The sequence below is a fragment of the Bidens hawaiensis genome, unplaced genomic scaffold (genome assembly GCF_021521415.1).
Source record: "Bidens hawaiensis isolate Kalapana, Puna unplaced genomic scaffold, B.hawaiensis_p1.1 tig00001960_1, whole genome shotgun sequence".
NCBI classification, from domain to species: domain Eukaryota; kingdom Viridiplantae; phylum Streptophyta; class Magnoliopsida; order Asterales; family Asteraceae; genus Bidens; species Bidens hawaiensis.
The window spans coordinates 1579490-1596544 of record NW_027491108.1 but is presented as its reverse complement, the minus strand read 5'-3'; the positions used below and the strand labels follow the sequence as shown (position 1 = coordinate 1596544).

At 34.5% G+C, this 17055-nt stretch overlaps 2 protein-coding genes across 2 annotated transcripts; both read right to left on the bottom strand.

Moving 5' to 3' along the window:
• Positions 1–4301: 4301 nt before the first annotated feature.
• Positions 4302–11538, bottom strand: LOC143601981 (DNA repair protein REV1-like). The gene is made up of 21 exons (XM_077079244.1): positions 11315–11538; positions 10844–10988; positions 10652–10767; positions 10470–10546; positions 9982–10376; positions 9255–9395; positions 8364–8496; positions 8207–8295; positions 8073–8123; positions 7792–7995; positions 7459–7578; positions 7209–7301; positions 6975–7034; positions 6802–6888; positions 6593–6673; positions 6442–6514; positions 6310–6378; positions 6070–6138; positions 5731–5982; positions 4584–5106; positions 4302–4422 (listed from the first exon to the last, which is right to left on the bottom strand). Exons 1-21 carry the CDS (start codon positions 11536–11538, stop codon positions 4302–4304), a joined length of 3123 nt encoding a protein of 1040 aa, XP_076935359.1.
• A 1773-nt stretch (positions 11539–13311) lies between these two features.
• Positions 13312–16783, bottom strand: LOC143600592 (uncharacterized). Its single transcript, XM_077078238.1, has 5 exons — positions 16487–16783; positions 16236–16382; positions 16044–16112; positions 14389–14499; positions 13312–13722 (listed from the first exon to the last, which is right to left on the bottom strand). Exons 1-5 carry the CDS (start codon positions 16781–16783, stop codon positions 13558–13560), a joined length of 789 nt encoding a protein of 262 aa, XP_076934353.1. The 3' UTR covers positions 13312–13557.
• Between the last annotated feature and the right edge of the window lie 272 nt (positions 16784–17055).

The window sequence follows — 17055 nt, the reverse complement described above, 5'->3', positions numbered from 1 at the left end:
TGTTTAAAAATATTTGATCAGCAGGAAATACTGGTGAGTACATTCATTTATAAATGACACATTTTACAGTTACAACATTAAGATGTTTTTACATCTGTCTGCTTACAAATTACCAAAATGTACTTGTCACTCGACCGTATCTGTGACTGTGGTCATATTACTTATTGGCTAACACTTGTCCAATAAGTAACGTGTAATAGCCCAGTAAACAAGCCTTGTATACAAAACCCCACAATACCAGTAGTAACCATCTTGTAAGTCTACAGAGACTTAATCACTGTAATGTATTTAAAATCGTTTGAAAATATTTGGACTATCTGTCATGAGTTTAATGGATTTAGAGAAGCATCATGACAGCATTGAAAAATCAGTTGTCTCACGCAAATGTGAGTTGTGCAAAAACTCGAATGTCTCACCTTGCAAGTTTATATTTAACAAGCCTTCTGGTGTTAAACACCTAGATTAAACATAATGTAGTATATTTCTATTAGTATAAACCCATAATCATAACGATAATCACGAGACATGAAACTTTACATGATAGCATAATGTCATACCTTGGTTAGGTAGAGCTTTTGGATTAGTGTTATAACAGTTCCTTTCAATCGGAGAGGTACCGTTACAATTACTTGGTATAATACTAGCCTTATATATAAGAAATACGAGAGAAAGTATGATTTTTGGGACGAGTTTGTGAAATCCAGATTGCTGCCCTATTTATACTTGAATTTGAGCATCTTCGCGTATCGCAAAGTTGCAGTAGGGTTGCCAAGTCAGCCCTAGCTATGCCACGTGGCGTGACACGTGTCAGGCTACGTGTCAATGTTGCGTAGCTTTCACGTCACATCTTCGCGTATCGCGAAGAAGCTTAAGCATACTTCTTCGCGTATCGCCTTATATATAAGAAATACGAGAGAAAGTATGATTTTTGGGACGAGTTTGTGAAATCCAGATTGCTGCCCTATTTATACTTGAATTTGAGCATCTTCGCGTATCGCAAAGTTGCAGTAGGGTTGCCAAGTCAGCCCTAGCTATGCCACGTGGCGTGACACGTGTCAGGCTACGTGTCAATGTTGCGTAGCTTTCACGTCACATCTTCGCGTATCGCGAAGAAGCTTAAGCATACTTCTTCGCGTATCGCGAAGATGCAAAAACACTAAGGCGGCCCTTAAGCGGCTCGCGGCGATGCGCGCCATCAAAGCGCCAAATTGCGCCCGACCCGTGCGCGTCTCCGCTAGGACTACTGGGTGTGATTTGGCACATAAGAATATTATATGTGAACTCTCTTTCTTATAAAGAGCTTACAAGTTTTGTAATCTAGCGATGTGGGACAAGAGTTAGAAATCCGATTTATACCATGGTGGAAGCCTTTCATTTTCTTCTCTCCACCAATGTGGGATGGAATTTTCCTTTACATTTTCCATTCTTCCGTTTACTTCTTCTCTTTTCTTTCTCATTTCTTCATTTCTTTCTTTGATTAATTTATTCTTTATTATGGTTTGTATAGTTGGCAGGAATATTTACAATGACACACAAATATACCATCAAAATTACGTACTATACAATATGCAGATAACCTCTGATAGCCCATATATATGTATATTCAGGTTTTGAGCATTACAGGAAAAAGGTAATTTATCGCGATTCAGATAGTTACATGTCTATGCCAGCTTGGTTTACAACTTGAGATCCAAGTCTGCTGAATCTGCAGGAACACTGGCATCAAGTTGCTGACTTGAAGAACAAGTTCCTCCCCAGTTCAAGATCACCCGAGGTCCATATCCGGATGCATTGTCAGTAAACCCTCCGGTTGGCGCTGCATGGTCGGTATGGATGAAGTGCGAGTGCCCATGGACTGTGAATGTAGAGTATCTTTTTATTGCGTTTCTTTCCCTCCTGTGCGCGTTTTGATGTCCTCCTAGTGCTTGTGAATTGTGAAACTTTCTATTGCATAACCTGCATGCATACATCTTCATGATAGGAGGCGTTGTCGGTTTTGACGGTGAATATAGTCTTAGGCTAAGATCTAGCTCCCCATTTTCATGACCATCTGCGGCGTATTCTCTGGTATTATTCATCTCGGAATTGATTGAAGAATAATTAATTAATGAGATAGGAATGATGTTCATATATGTTGAGCAAGCACCATATATAAGTAACAGTAACTTAATTTTAAATCAATAATGAATGATTTTTGTGTTTCATCTTTTGTTGTAGCTAAGGGTCAGTTTACTGTTGCCCTACTTTTGAAGCTCATAATTTGTGTATTTTCATTTCCTTATCGTCTAGTGCTTTTTCTAGATCCAACTATTCATCTTTTGTTTTGTTTTCAGAAACACCACTGGAACTAAATTTAATATATAATTAATAGGCTATATGCCCGTATAACACATTGGGTTGAAAAAAATAATAATAATATATATATGCACAGGTTGTTGAAGACACTTTTTTTAATTTCACCCTCCACCTGATTTCTTCTGATGTGTGCTTATTTTTAATGGATTCATTTGTTCTTTGACATATGAATCCTATAACATGGTTTCAAACGAAAATGGAAAATGTGTAATTAAAAAACAAAGAGAGATTTGAGACTTTGAGCATGATCATTATCTTCATTGTCAATTGCGATGGTTAAGTTTAAATAACCGAATATTTATGCAAAACGAAAGATATATATTCAGAAGAATTAAGAGAGACAATTAGCTTAGCGAATTTATGACCTGAAACGTAAACATCACTCGATTTTGGCTAACATGAAATTCTTGGGTAGTTTAAACGGGTTAACCAAGTCACTTTTGAGGCGAAACTGCGAACACGTTTACCTTAACGAGTTGTTTTTGTGTCAACCCGACATGTTCACGGGTTGACCCAATTAACACATTGTTACTCTCTTAATTTTCTTAAATATGTTTCATGTAGCAACTTAAACTATTTGGATACTTAGTATGCCTCAGTGTTTAATAATAAGTTGGGCGTTAAGTTAAAGAACTAGAGCAAGCTAGGCAATAATCCATAAAAAGGATGTCCAGTGAAAGTGATTCTTTTAAATGACCCAATTCGTAATTTGGCAATTGTAACTTTGTTTTAACAGTATGAAAAGAGGCTGTCTTAACTGCTAACTGATAAGTACACACAAAATGCAGATGTCCATCCTTCTTTTCTTGATTTGTGATATCTCAAGTATCCAATACTTGTCATTTTGTCTGCCACTTATGTCATACTTTTGCAATTTGGGAACTATTATTATTATTATTGAATATTTTCAGTATTTTATATTTAAATCTGCAAATAATAACTAAGTTTGTTTGTTTTAGTTTTAGTGCTTTTAGTGGTCTTGAAAAGCAAACAGTGAGCATGTTGCTTGTCTTTATTAGTCGGTAGGATGATATCCTGAGGCTATTAAGCTAACTAGTAAAGCCCGTGGCTTTTCAATACAAACATGAAATCCCACCGTTAGTCTGTAGCATGTGGAAAGTGACTTCTCCTGAGCCCAAGGGTTTTTGGTAACTGCTCCTTTTTGTTTCTTTCGAAATGGCCGATACATTTTTGGAAATGCTTGTCGTATTATCAGTGTCTAATTAATCTAGCATAATTTGTAGGTATGTTTATCAACCTCTTCAGCCTTCGCTAGAAGTGCGCAAACCGGTTATAAAACCTAAACCAGTTCGGGTTGGAACAAAACCAGATCCTAGTAACATAGTTAAAACCATTCCAACCCGAACATTCACAGTTGGCAGATTTATTTCGGTGTTAAGTTGATGCTTTCCCGTTTAGGCATCTTGGGCTACAAGCCTACAAGTCGGTGCTAACATGAATTTGATTGTCTGGGGATCCTGTCGTTGATTTGTTTAGAAAGAGGTCGATCTGGAAGTCAAAAAATCTGTCTTTCAGGGGGCGGGTCATGGTGATAAAATCTGTGTTGAGAATCATATTTTAATGAAACTATATAACTTTCACTCTATTAATTATAACACATCGCATTTGAAGTACATCCAGAATGGAAAAATAATAAAAACCTAGCAAAAATAAACTTTAAATACACTAACTAATTAGAAAAAAATATATATAAATATACCCTTGACATTTGTCATCTCAAATTACATTTTCAACCTTCGATGCGGAGACTTCCACCATACTTTTCGCTCACAGACGTCTGTCATTCCATCCAAAAACAAAACAAAAATTAAAGGAATAAGAAAAGGCTTTAAACTGCTTATGTAAACAAATTATCAATCAGATAAGGTTGTATCAAAACACAATAAACAGAAAAACAGTTTTAATAATCAATCACAAACACCCCCTCAAAGATCGATCCATTCTGATATACAATGTTTTAAGACATGCATATGGAAACATATTACCTGAAGGTGTGGAAGGGTTGCATTATACACTTCTAGGAGAAGTTTAGATTTGCCACTCAACCTGACGCAACAACCAACAAAGAAAACATAAAGCCATTAAACTAAAAAGATATAGTAATAATAAATTATAGTTATTTGAATGGTATATATGATATTATGAAATTTAAAAGAGCAAAAATCAGTCTCTTTTATAACAGTATAGTTTAGAATTTAGATATATACCTTCTCAGAAGACGAAAACACGTGTGTATCTCCTCAAGGTCTAATTCTAATTTCAGATCCACATATTCTTTCAAAAGCTGGCATAAGCAACTAATGACGTCATCACATTCAACGGTGCTTTCACCAACACATACCTCTTTTGCAGCAACACTTTTTAGTAATACTGAAGATAACCCGCTGGTCGACCCGAACACACTATACGTATCGGAAAAATATCGCAGTATCGGAGAATCACTTGACCTAAATTTTTCAACCCATTGCGGTGGATTCCCCATCCAAAGCTGGTGGCTTGAGCTATGGTCTGTTGGTTTGACCTGGTCAACAAGATGGTCATGAGACGGTGTTTGTGGGTCCCGGTGTGCAGGCAGAAGGCCAGTTATGTCGTTTCTAATTTCTTCAGGGAGTTGTTGTAAAACGGATGGATCTATTTGGCTCAATGATGATGGCATCATATCAATATTTTGTGAAGTTGAAGAAGCAGCAATGTTTTCTGATGTTTCTGGTTCTGACTGCGATCTAATACCTAAGAACATCAACATAAATGTTAGAAATTCAAAGGATGTGGCAACCAGAATAACTGTATATATTATACACATCAATCTAAAAGTTCAAATTTCCAAATATATCTTTCTAAATTTCCTAATATTATTACTATCATTTCAAAACACTAAAAGTATCATAACTATTTAATCCATAATAAATTAAATAAATTAGCTACTTGTAACACATAAGATTGTGTTTCACTATATAAATGAACAGAAAAAAAAAAACGTTGATCATCTCAATACATGATGTTTTGTATGCTTATTCAGTGAAGCAGTTATAAGTCTTTTACTTACTATCAATAGAGTATATATGAGGATATTTTTAATGTTTTGAAAGGGTATATACAAAATCATGAAACTTTGAACTTTTCATACATAAGAAATTGCCCCATTCGAACCGATTTATTAATGATTTGGTCAATTGCCTCAAGCCGGTCAAAATAATAAAATCGAACAGAACAGCCAAAAACGAAACAGGTCTTCGACTTCTAATGGATCAAAGGGGAAAATGGGTCAAAAGTTGCCTTTAGTGTAACTTTAGTGGGTTTATTATAACAAAACATAAGCTTTCACTTTATTTAATATTGTATGTAAGAGTTTACCTTTACCATTTGCAGGCAAAGCAGAAGAAACACCAATACTTTCAGACCTGCACTTTGAAATTAAATTCTCTAACTTCCCACCATACAAAGCATTTATTTCAGAAAATATTTCAGGAGGAAGACTCTCAAGAACATCAGAATCAAGATCACTTAAAGGTGGGACATCTGAACTGTGATTGGACATAATATTACCGACGTCTGAATTACTTCTTGGCTGATGATGGTGGGGACCACCAACTTGCTCTTTTGTATCTACAATATGTACTCCGTTAACAAGCTTGTGGTCTAAATAATATCATTACAAACCAAAAAGGTCCAACATATGTATTATAGAAGTACCTTTATTTTCCTTCTGTTTAGATGGTGAAGCAGATGCAAGCCAAGAGCGAATAGAGCTCTTTTCATTCCCTTCAAAACCACATGATCAAACAAATATAATATTATGCACTGGCCAAAAATATGATAGTAGTGTCTTTCAACAATATTATACAACTTAAGTTTTACCCATCAGTACTCAAATATGAAATATTAAGTCAATAAGAGTTCGAATTCAGAAATGAGATGCCATTGTAATAATACCTTGCTTAAAATTGTCTGCACTTTCAAGTTTTGTAACATGCAGGCCAATTCCACGTATCTCTTTAACATCTGCAAAAAGAGTTTATAAATATTAAACATCGTTCTGCACAAATACTCGGCAAACTGTCCTACCAAAATGAAGATGGCTGAAGAGCTGTTTGGTTATCCTGTAAAGAACATCCACGTCATCAGTAGCCGTTGGAACCTGATAAAATATTTATTTTTTCCAATTCAGAATATATAGACCAAACATTAACAAATTAGAAAGGATTCAAGTAGCTACTGTCGATGAATGACTTAGATTGTCACAGTCCCCATGGCCCATATACTTTGCTGGCTCTTCATCAGTCTTCCTCTTTTTAACCTACATTATCATGTTAATAAGTTTCAAATCTCAAAAACGCATGCACGCTCGCACACGCGGCGCACATACACACACACATATAGATGCATATGACATTAATCCATCATAAAAAAACAATTGGAAACAACCTTAAGAGTAAAAGTTCGTCCGCGCACTCCACATCCATTTAGACGCAAAGATACCTCCTTGCATAGGCTCAGAAGAAAAACTTGGCTCTAAAATCATAAAATGTCAATAATAAAAATGATTTCTTTATTTCTTTCTTTTTAATTAATTTATCTTTAAGAGTTAGCTTACTAACATCTTTAGTGTCTTTGAACCTTACACCCCAATTTACATCAGCGCCTACAGACTTGCTTTCCTGCATAAATAAACGAGTGTAAAAAGGACCCACTTTAAAACATATAATCAAAACATGTTTCGCTAATTGTCATAGACTCATAGTTACAAACAAAATGTTTAACAGGTAACTCTCAACACTTCAAATCTTTTAAAAAGATACCAAACTGATAAAAACCAAGATTATTTGTAATACCTGAATGATGCCAACGATACGGTTATCTATCCCTCGGGAGTAATTCCATAACATGTCACCAGTTTTCTGCCCAAAATCCTTTTGTAAAGAATCCTGAAAAAGGGGGGAAATAACAAAAGTTACATACAAACTACATTGTATGTATCTAATAAGATATACATATGCATATAATAAGTTTAAAATTACTATCAGCTTATATATAGCATTTCACATTAAAAAAAATAATAAAATTGCAAAAACATCTAAAAACCTTGGATATCATGCGTAACTCTCCACACGTTTTAACATGTCTCCCTTTCAATTTCTCCTCTAAAGCACGACCAATACCTGGCAGTGCCTTAACTGGAAATTCCTTTAAAAAATCGTTCACCTGAAACAAAAACACAGATTAACATTAACCAACTATATGACAGTTGTTCACACTTTATGAAGTTCAAAGGCGTGATTAAGGTATACAACTCTATTTATTTAAAGAAACAGAAACCAGACTTTATCATTCAACCAATTGACTTGAAACTTGCTCGATTCAATGATAACGTTTAAGTATAAAATGAAAAATATAACTACCCGTTTTTCGGCATACCTTTTCAGGAGAAAGGAAGCATTGACCGTTTGGTTTGGCACTTCTAGTAGCTAATCGGGACATGAGAATATTGTTTGATATTCCCACACTCGCAGTGCATCTTGTGGTATCAAATATTTCTTTTCTTATCAATGAAGCTAAAACTTGAGGATCATCAACATCTAAATCTGTAATATCTAAAATTGCTTCATCACAACTCATAGCCTGCATCCAGCAACAATGAATTCAAAATATACAAAATAACATAAAGCGATCTCCAATACTATAATCAAGAGGTAAACCTGCACTTTGTTGCAGTGCTTATGTAATATGCTATAGAACTGATCAGCCACCTGATAATATGTAATTGATGTATTTAGAACATAAATGAATATATTAATAATAAAAATAGTATAGGGGGCATTGGTAAACAAACCTCTTCATAAGCCTCAAAGTCATACGGAACAATAACAAGATGAGGACAACATGCTTTAGCATCTCTGACAAAAATTCCAGCTCTAACTCCTGCAAACACACAATGCGCCACTTAGGGTTCAACAAAACTAGCAGATTGATGAAATACTTCAACTAACCATGATCTCGTGCAGGGTAGTTGGCTGACGATATTTCAGAAGTACCACGAGGATTATCAGAATGGCAAACAGCAACTGGTTTATCCCATAATTCAGGGCGGTTCCGGATTACAACTGATACAAAAAAGCAATCCTGGAAAGTAATATTGTTATTACATATATAAATCTTTTAAATAAATACTACTATTTAGTATGATAGTTGAAATATTGCTATGTAGTTAATATTTAGATAAAATAGAGAAAATTGCACGAAATACTAATAAACTTATGCTTATTCCCCCGATTTTAGCCATCAACTTCAAATTAGACACAAAACAGAAACTAGCCTCATTTTACTCAACTTTACATGCAAATTAATGATGTGACACTGATTGGCATGATGCCAAACGCCACATGTGCAAAAAATGCTTATGTGAGCAAGTCAAAAAATCAATATATTTACAAAAAAATTATATTTTCCTTAAAAAGTATATCTAAAAGAAATAGCAGATGTCACGCTCGATGGGCACATATATACACACACCCTAAATTGACAAATAAGATGCCAAGCAGTTGTTGAAGTCAAAGCAAAAATTTAGCAAAAAAAATGACATGCAACCGGTTAAACACATATACACTAAAATGACAAATAAGATGTCACATTAGCACTCTCTGAAAACCAGCAAAAAAATGACATGCAACCAGTTAAACAGGTCATTCGTTGCTACAATCAGTAAAAAATGTAATTGCAATAAAAATAGTAACATAATCTAAGTTGCCAAGTTGATTTCTATTTTGCCCCTAGTTTAAAGTTGGTGGCTAAAAGTGTGAAAAAAATCTGAAGTTCACTTCTATTTTGTGCAGATTATCAGATTAAATAACCCACCCTATACGTAAAGAGAGTTGAAATACCATGTCAATATGAAGAATTGTATTTCTTTGACATGTAGATGAAGCACTGATGGAGCTTGAAGGTCTAAACTCATCAGCTGAATTACGAAAGCGCTTATGATACCGATTTCTCCAAGTACCAATAAAGTGTAGCCTAGAGTTCTGTTGCACCAAAAAAAAAAGCAATAAGAATAACATAAAATGTAAAAAGCATGACTAAAGATTTATTCACTTTCATTTCACAAGGTGGATGTTTGGATGTGCGTTATAGAAGTGATAACTACAACTTGAAAATATAAAATCAGATTGGGAAGTGAGCAAATCAACTTCCTAGATCAAACTAACAAATGAAGATATAGCATATAGTTTTGTACTTCATTTCTTCTATTTTTGCTTTCACTTTGCTCAGAAAATGCGTTTGATGCATGCCAGACGCCACATTAGTTGACACATGCAAAAACATGATTATGCAAACAAAGTATTCACACATTTGACTATCTCTTTTAAAGAAAATTATATTTAAAAACAATTAGAAAATGTCACATCAAATGCCGCATGCCTTATGCATGTACACACTGTAATGGCCAATAAGATGTTGCATCAACTTAAAGTGGGTTGCTAAAGTTCAAGAAAAAGTAGATTTGCTTCTACTACGTGCAGTTTTTTTCTTAATAAATTGGAAATCAGACAGAACGAAAGATGATAAATTAACTAATGAATGATTCTAATACCATATCACTCAACCTACCTTGAAGTAAGTCTCTACAAAATTTGGATCAAAAGAAGTTGATTGGCCCTTGTCAGTAGAACCTGAAATCACCGATAAAGATTCTGTAGTATTTTGAATATCTGAATAACAGCTGTCATCATTTGTTTCAACAGCATTGTTTTCACGTTTATTACTGCAAGATGGTTCCTCATCTTTTGCTTCATCACATATATCATGCTCAAATAATTCAAGTTCTTGATTGGGTTGTTTTATATCTTCTGCAGAGTCACCTACTTCAGAAATAATAATATCTGAAGTACTAGGAGCATTTGCAAGATCACAAGGTACCGGGTTGCTTCTCGAACCTAGAAAAGCTGACAACTTTGGTTGGTTGTTAGCTTCACTAGCTACCTGGTCGAGTTGGTATGGAACCCCTACACATTAAAAACGAAAGACAATGTACCTTAAAATAACTAATAATGTGTTACTTTATGACATTTGCGTTTAAAATAACTAGTAGAACTTACAGTTTAACAGCTTATCAGCTGCAACAGAATCCAACACCCATGTAGGTTTCACTACTGGAAGCCCACGACTAAAAGACCTATAACATTTATCACCAATAATAACAGTCATATGCTTTCAGAAAATGTAACAAAAAGTGTTTATTAAAAAATTACAGAATAAGCTTATTAGATAAGGCGTGGACCTCAAATTCTTGAGTTTGCTGTTGGGAAGATTACTACAAATTATATGAGTAACGCGCTGCCTTGAAAAATAATTTTCAAACCTTCCTCCATGCTTTAACATGTACCCACGCAACTCCTGAAAGTTTCCGGCTTTCACAACTAATGGTACACATAGATAAATAACATTGAAATTACTAAAAAAAAATGTAAACCTGACTAGAAGGGACAGTATAGCCATCGACGAAAATAGCAACCCCGTGAAATATAGGTTTCTTAGCACCAGAACCGCTATGAGATGAAGTTGAAGCTTCAGCGTCAAACTGCTCATGTAGTTTCCTGTTCTTCACTTCCATATAACTAAAGCCAAGGAAACCTCATCATTCTCAATATATAAAACAGTGTATGCTTATAGCATATAATCAGCTAGCTTACTGAAAACAACTTATAATTAGAAACAGATTATTTTCAGCCTAAAACAACTGGATATGCATAACTTGTTCATCAAACACTCAAAATTACTTCTCTGATTTTAAAATTTGAGTAGGACACAATCAATTCATGACCTAATTTTAAAATTTTAGGTCATTTCATTTGTTTTCAAAATCCACCACGTCAATTTAAAACAATATGAAATACAGGAAATGTAATTAGATAAACTATTAAGGAGGATGTAATTAAAGGACCTGCCGAAATCGGTGAAAGGTGAGCTACGAAAGGAAGAATGAGAGGATGATCGAGAATTGGAACCCCAGGCCATGCCTAGGGTTTTCTGTCCACCGTCTCCAACTCTCTTCTTCTTATAATTATTATTATTATTGTTCTTGCCAGATTGATTACCGTTTGTTGAATTGAAGCTTCTCTTGGAATTGGAATTGGAAGGTGCTGATTTTGCAGAATCCAAACTCATTTTAGTTTTGGCGCGCTTGCAGTCTGTTGTGTTATCGATCTTCTTCTTCCCCTTTTCGGATTTTACTTACTTGAGTCGGTCCCTCCTAACTGACCAAATCAATTAGAATTCTTTCTTTAACGGCTTTTTATTTCGGTTTGGTTGTCTTTTCCTTTCCGGCTTTGTTTTGAATCGAAGGCATGGTTTTCAACAAGAAGGGTGTTCATCGGTTTGAGTTTCGGGTTTCTATGGTTGCTTGGTTAGGTTTTCTTGATTTTATAATGAGTTAAAAGTGTGAATTTAGTTTACCTGGTTTAACCGAACAGAAATTATTAAAACCAAAAGAGTGGATTCGTCCCACAAGACCTAATTTGACATGGCTGGTTCGGGTTAACACTGTTTGTGATTCTATTATACCTACATGGCAGAAATAGTACAACATGACAAAAAGAATGTTCTATTTTCTCCAATAGAATTAAAAATGTCGGTATCAAATTATGGATACCTGAATTGGAGATCACGCCATGTGATAGTGATATCAAATTTTTAATTCCTGGTATATAAGCACATTGCCATGAGCTAAATCATTTATTCACTCACTCACTCACTCACACTCTCGCTTGTGCTTAGCTTTTCATCATTCATTTTCAGTTGAGAAACCTAGTATGTATTCTCATATCGGATGATGGTCATAGGAAGAACCCCTTTTATATGGCGAGGCTAACAACATCTGGTTTGTAGGTTCCAAATGATTAAAAACGGTTGTCAAAGATAGACGAGAAGAAAGTCATTTGTGGAAGCTATTATCGAAGATCAAGTCTTCATCTGATAATTCTTCTACATTAGCGCCATCCGTGTCCGAACGAACTAAGCATTGCTTCCTTATTTTCTTCTGATAAAGCATGACAACAAACATCACATCAATTATTAAGAGCAAAATAACCTCAGTTACTCAAACTGCTCAAAACCTACCTCACACTACTCCTTACCCAATAATCACACTAGCGCCACCACGCAACACAATAACTCCATACACACCTTTCCTCAAAGAAGTGTATGAGATAAGCGTTTTAATGGGGAAAACCAACATACGAAGAAAGCCCAATGCCAATTGTAAATGATGCCTTAACCAAACCATACGCCTATATCCATACACGGGGCAATCCAACAATAGATTATTTCAGCAATGACTACAATCGACAATTCCAGCGTTATGCACTTATGCCATATGTTTGTGCAAACACTGTCAGGAAGCACTTGTGGTTCATTAGTTCAACTTACCAATTGGCCGAATCACAAGTTTTGAAGGCTTATAAAAAAATCATGCAACATTTTAGTTAGCAAAGGTGTCACACAAACAACATAACCAAGGTCTTAGAGCATTCTCATCCCGCTCTCTATCTAAAAATAAAAAATTACACTAAAACTCGTTTTATTTTCTCTCTCCATTTCAATTAAATAATACTTTTTATATCTTTTCTCTTTCCTTCACTCACAACCACTTTCAAAATATATTAAAAAATTATAGGGGATGAACAATAACTTTTCAAATATACAGAAAAATCACTACTTTTTCTAAAATATAAAAACTCTTCACTCACAACACCCTAAATCACTCTCTAAATTATAAAAATATCCCTCACATAATATGAGGGGTTGAATGAGAATGCTCTTACACATAAGAAGACGCAGTCGACACTACCATGAGTCGGAATAAAACTTTATCACGCGGTTCAACAAGGAATGCTTACAGTTAAAAAATTAAAATATTGCTATGTGAAAGTGAAACAGTTAGTAGTGCAATGGTGATGGTAAACTATCAAATCTTTCCTTTTTATATATATCAAAAACTACTCAAAATGACCATCTCCAAAGGAGCCAGACACCTTTCACATCCACTACCCAAAAAGAATTTTCAAACTACAATTTTTTTAAGAAAAAAAAAACATGATCTACAGTTACTGTCTGCTTTTCTGCAGTTAAGTCTGGCATTTTAGCATCAAAACACTGGTTCATTTTGGTTGGGTCAGGTGGGTTCAGTCATTGGTGCAGTGCTGAGGAACCATGACGATTGACCATGGCTGGTGACCACATATCAGCACCATTAGTTTCTGCCACTTGGAGGGTGCAGTCAACAGGGACCAGACACAGCCCACGGATCCTCAGATCCTTCTTCCTTTCTCCTACTCCACCTTCTTCTCCTACCTGTTCAAGTAACAGATCATCAACCATATTTTATCCAAGTAATAAACAAAAGTTTACACTAACACGAAACGAACTTTTAGAGATGAGCAAATGGTACCGGTGCCAAGTTTTTAAGAAAATTGGGATTGGGAAATTCGGGATCACTACTGATCGGTACCGGTGCCGGTATTTACCGAATTTTGCCTACAGTTCCGAACCAGAACGAGTACCGAGTTTTTATGAAAATTGGGACCGGTACCAGTCGGTACTAGTATGATGCTGAGCTCATCCCTAGTCAATTGCATAAAAGGATAACGAAATTAAAGTCCATTTCATGACATGGCAATAAAAAATACACAAGTTCATTGCATTTCTTTGGTTTAAAACCCTAACAAAAATGATATTGAGGACATGTCTTTTTCTACTTCATTGCTTTAAATCGTATCATTAGGATTTTGGTGAATGAATTTTGGTTGATGGTCGTTAGTATATCAAAAATGTAATACGGCTTTCATATTTGACTATCGATTACCAAATTAGTTAAACATCGTGTTTGTTGTTTGACAAGAGGTATGCTTAAAATGTGAAAAGAGACTAAGGACCACACAAAGCAAAAAAATAAATAAATAAACAATCAATAAGATTTATAAACAAAAAGAGGTATATAATTAGTAGAGTGACACTTACATTTTGGGCGGGCGGGAGACGCTGCAAATACGGAGAGCACAAGACATGCACCTGTTCTTGAAGGAATTTTATATAGCCCATCGCCTCGTGCAGAACCGATGCAGTGTCCGACTGTAATGCGTGAGTTACAAAAACAGTCAACACATTACTTCTAAAAAACATCAATTAACACAAGCAGAGGCCTACATAAGAATCTACTTTAGAAATCAGAAGTATTTAACAACTAAAACTAATCTTAAATTGTAGCTAAGGCCTAAGTGAAAAAGACCACACAATTTTGTGTGCACAAGCCTAATTGATATTTAAGCAACAGTGAAATAAAAAATCCTGTATAACTTTTATAGAAAATAATGCACACTTTCATCTTGACCAACAAGTTTAATAAAAACAGACTTTTCACCAAAAGGCTAAGCTAGCATTTGACTCTGCATATTATTGACGATAAACTAGCCAAGCAATAACTCGTCGACACGAGCTAGACAATATTAAACCTTTTTAATCTTATATGACATGTTCTTATACGTCATTCGAGTTTTCAAGCAATAAGAACATGAGATGTCTTAATCTAATCACATCTTTTGTGTGATTTGACTTTTTATGAGAACTATTAACACATGACATGTCACGCTCTTATTTACAATTATGTAAAAGGTTAATTAAATTGCCTAAATCCTATGTAAGACGTGTTAAGTTTAATTGGTTGTATTTACTAAAATAATGTAATTTTAGTCCATGGCATAAAACCTACAAACATTTAGTGATTTTGTAACAATATTACGCAAAGATAAGGTTATGCATATTATAAATTTTTGGTCAATATGTTTTCTTTGCTATCTTAATATTTATTTTAACTCTTCTTAAATGGGGACAACAGAAGTTATTTATTTGTAAATTGTAATGTTAATATAATAATATAACAATAATAATTATAAAGAAATCATCCTTTTATTAGACTAAAAAGACTATTATAATATTTATAAGTATTTATAGCATGTTTTGGCCTCTGGTCAAACCGAAATACGTTTCAAAATGAAAATTAGTACAATACACTGATACAGCTGATAAGAATTTGACTTGTGGTCAAAGTAGACATATGACGATTTTTACGAAGTCACTCAAACATCCATACTGTGGGGCCTGAACTTATCCCAAACCCCAACTACACACACATTCTCATAACGGTGTTTTATTAAACAATTAATATTAGTACAAATTTAGCCCAATTTTGTTTATCGAGATTTTATAATATAAAACAATAATGTTCCATTTTACATTTACATGAGAAAGTTTTTTTATCCCCGGTGACCATCAAAATCATGAAAAAATTAGCAGCTTGTGAGAAATAAAAGAAAATCAAAACTTTTATATTTCAACACTCTTAAATAACACTCTCTTAAATTTATTAATTAATATTGTTACTCATAAACTTACAGAGGCGTGTCTAAGTTAACCAATTCATTAATCAGACTTGTTTTAATATACTATACTATATTAACCCAAAACTTAATTATTTCGTGTCGTGTGCGAATACTTGTTTTATTTCATGAAAATTGAAAATAAAAGGTTAAGGGTATCATTGATCATGTTGAAAGCATTAATTATTAGCATTAAATTGAAAATATTTTTTATATAATGATAAAAAAAAACCAACCAACCTTGCCGTAAGGTGACACCAACTGTTGAAGTGCTGCTATTCTTTCTCCTAGCTTCTCTTTCTTCTTCACCTACAATTTCCCAAACCATCAAAATCAAAAAAATAAAGACAAATAAATAATTAATGTTGTTGTCGGTCAAGTTTTGAAATTAATTATTATTTCAAAATATTTGAATTAATGTTGAGATCAGACCTTTGCATGGCTAGCTGGAGGGGCACTGTTTTCAGTCCTCGTCTTTTTATTGCTCCGGCCGGTGGTCTTCACCGGCAGTGCGGTGGCTAAACAAGTAGTTGGAACAACCACCGGTTGGTAGTAATCACACCCCATAATTTTTTTAATCTTAAAAAAAAGACAAAAAAGTAAAAAACAAAAAATTAATCATAAAAAAACAAATGACTTTATATGACAAAGCATTAATGAAATGAAAAGTTTCTGATACTGACACTGGAATTAGATGAAAGTGAGTTGGTGGTGGTGGTGGTGATTGTCATCGGCGATGATGAGTTGTTGTTGTTGTTATCATCGCCGGCGGTGGTGTTGGGATTCTGAGGGTGTTTGGAATCTGGACCGAAGGACAGCATTTTGGGTGTTTTTTTATCGGATGAAAATGTGAAGACGGTGGTGTTATTCGGGTGGTGATTGAGAGTGATGGTGTCTTCGGGTTCAAGGCCGGAAAATAGAAGGCGGGAGAAGCTTCCGCCGGTGGTGGGGTCAACGGTGGCAGCCTCGTTTTGTGCCATTTTTTGAGAGTGATGGAGAAGTGGGTTTTGAGTGTGATATATAAAGGTCTTTTTGAAGGTCCAAACACAATAATATTACATGATGTTTAGATTAGTGTGAATATGTTGATATATAATTATTAGGATAAGGTTAAAATACATATTATAACGAAAATGAGAAGCTGATTGATGTTATATTTTCAAAGTGGAGATTAATTTAAAAATAAAAATTAATTATAAGAGGATAAATGTATATTTATTTAAGATGACATTCTCTCTCCATACAAATATGC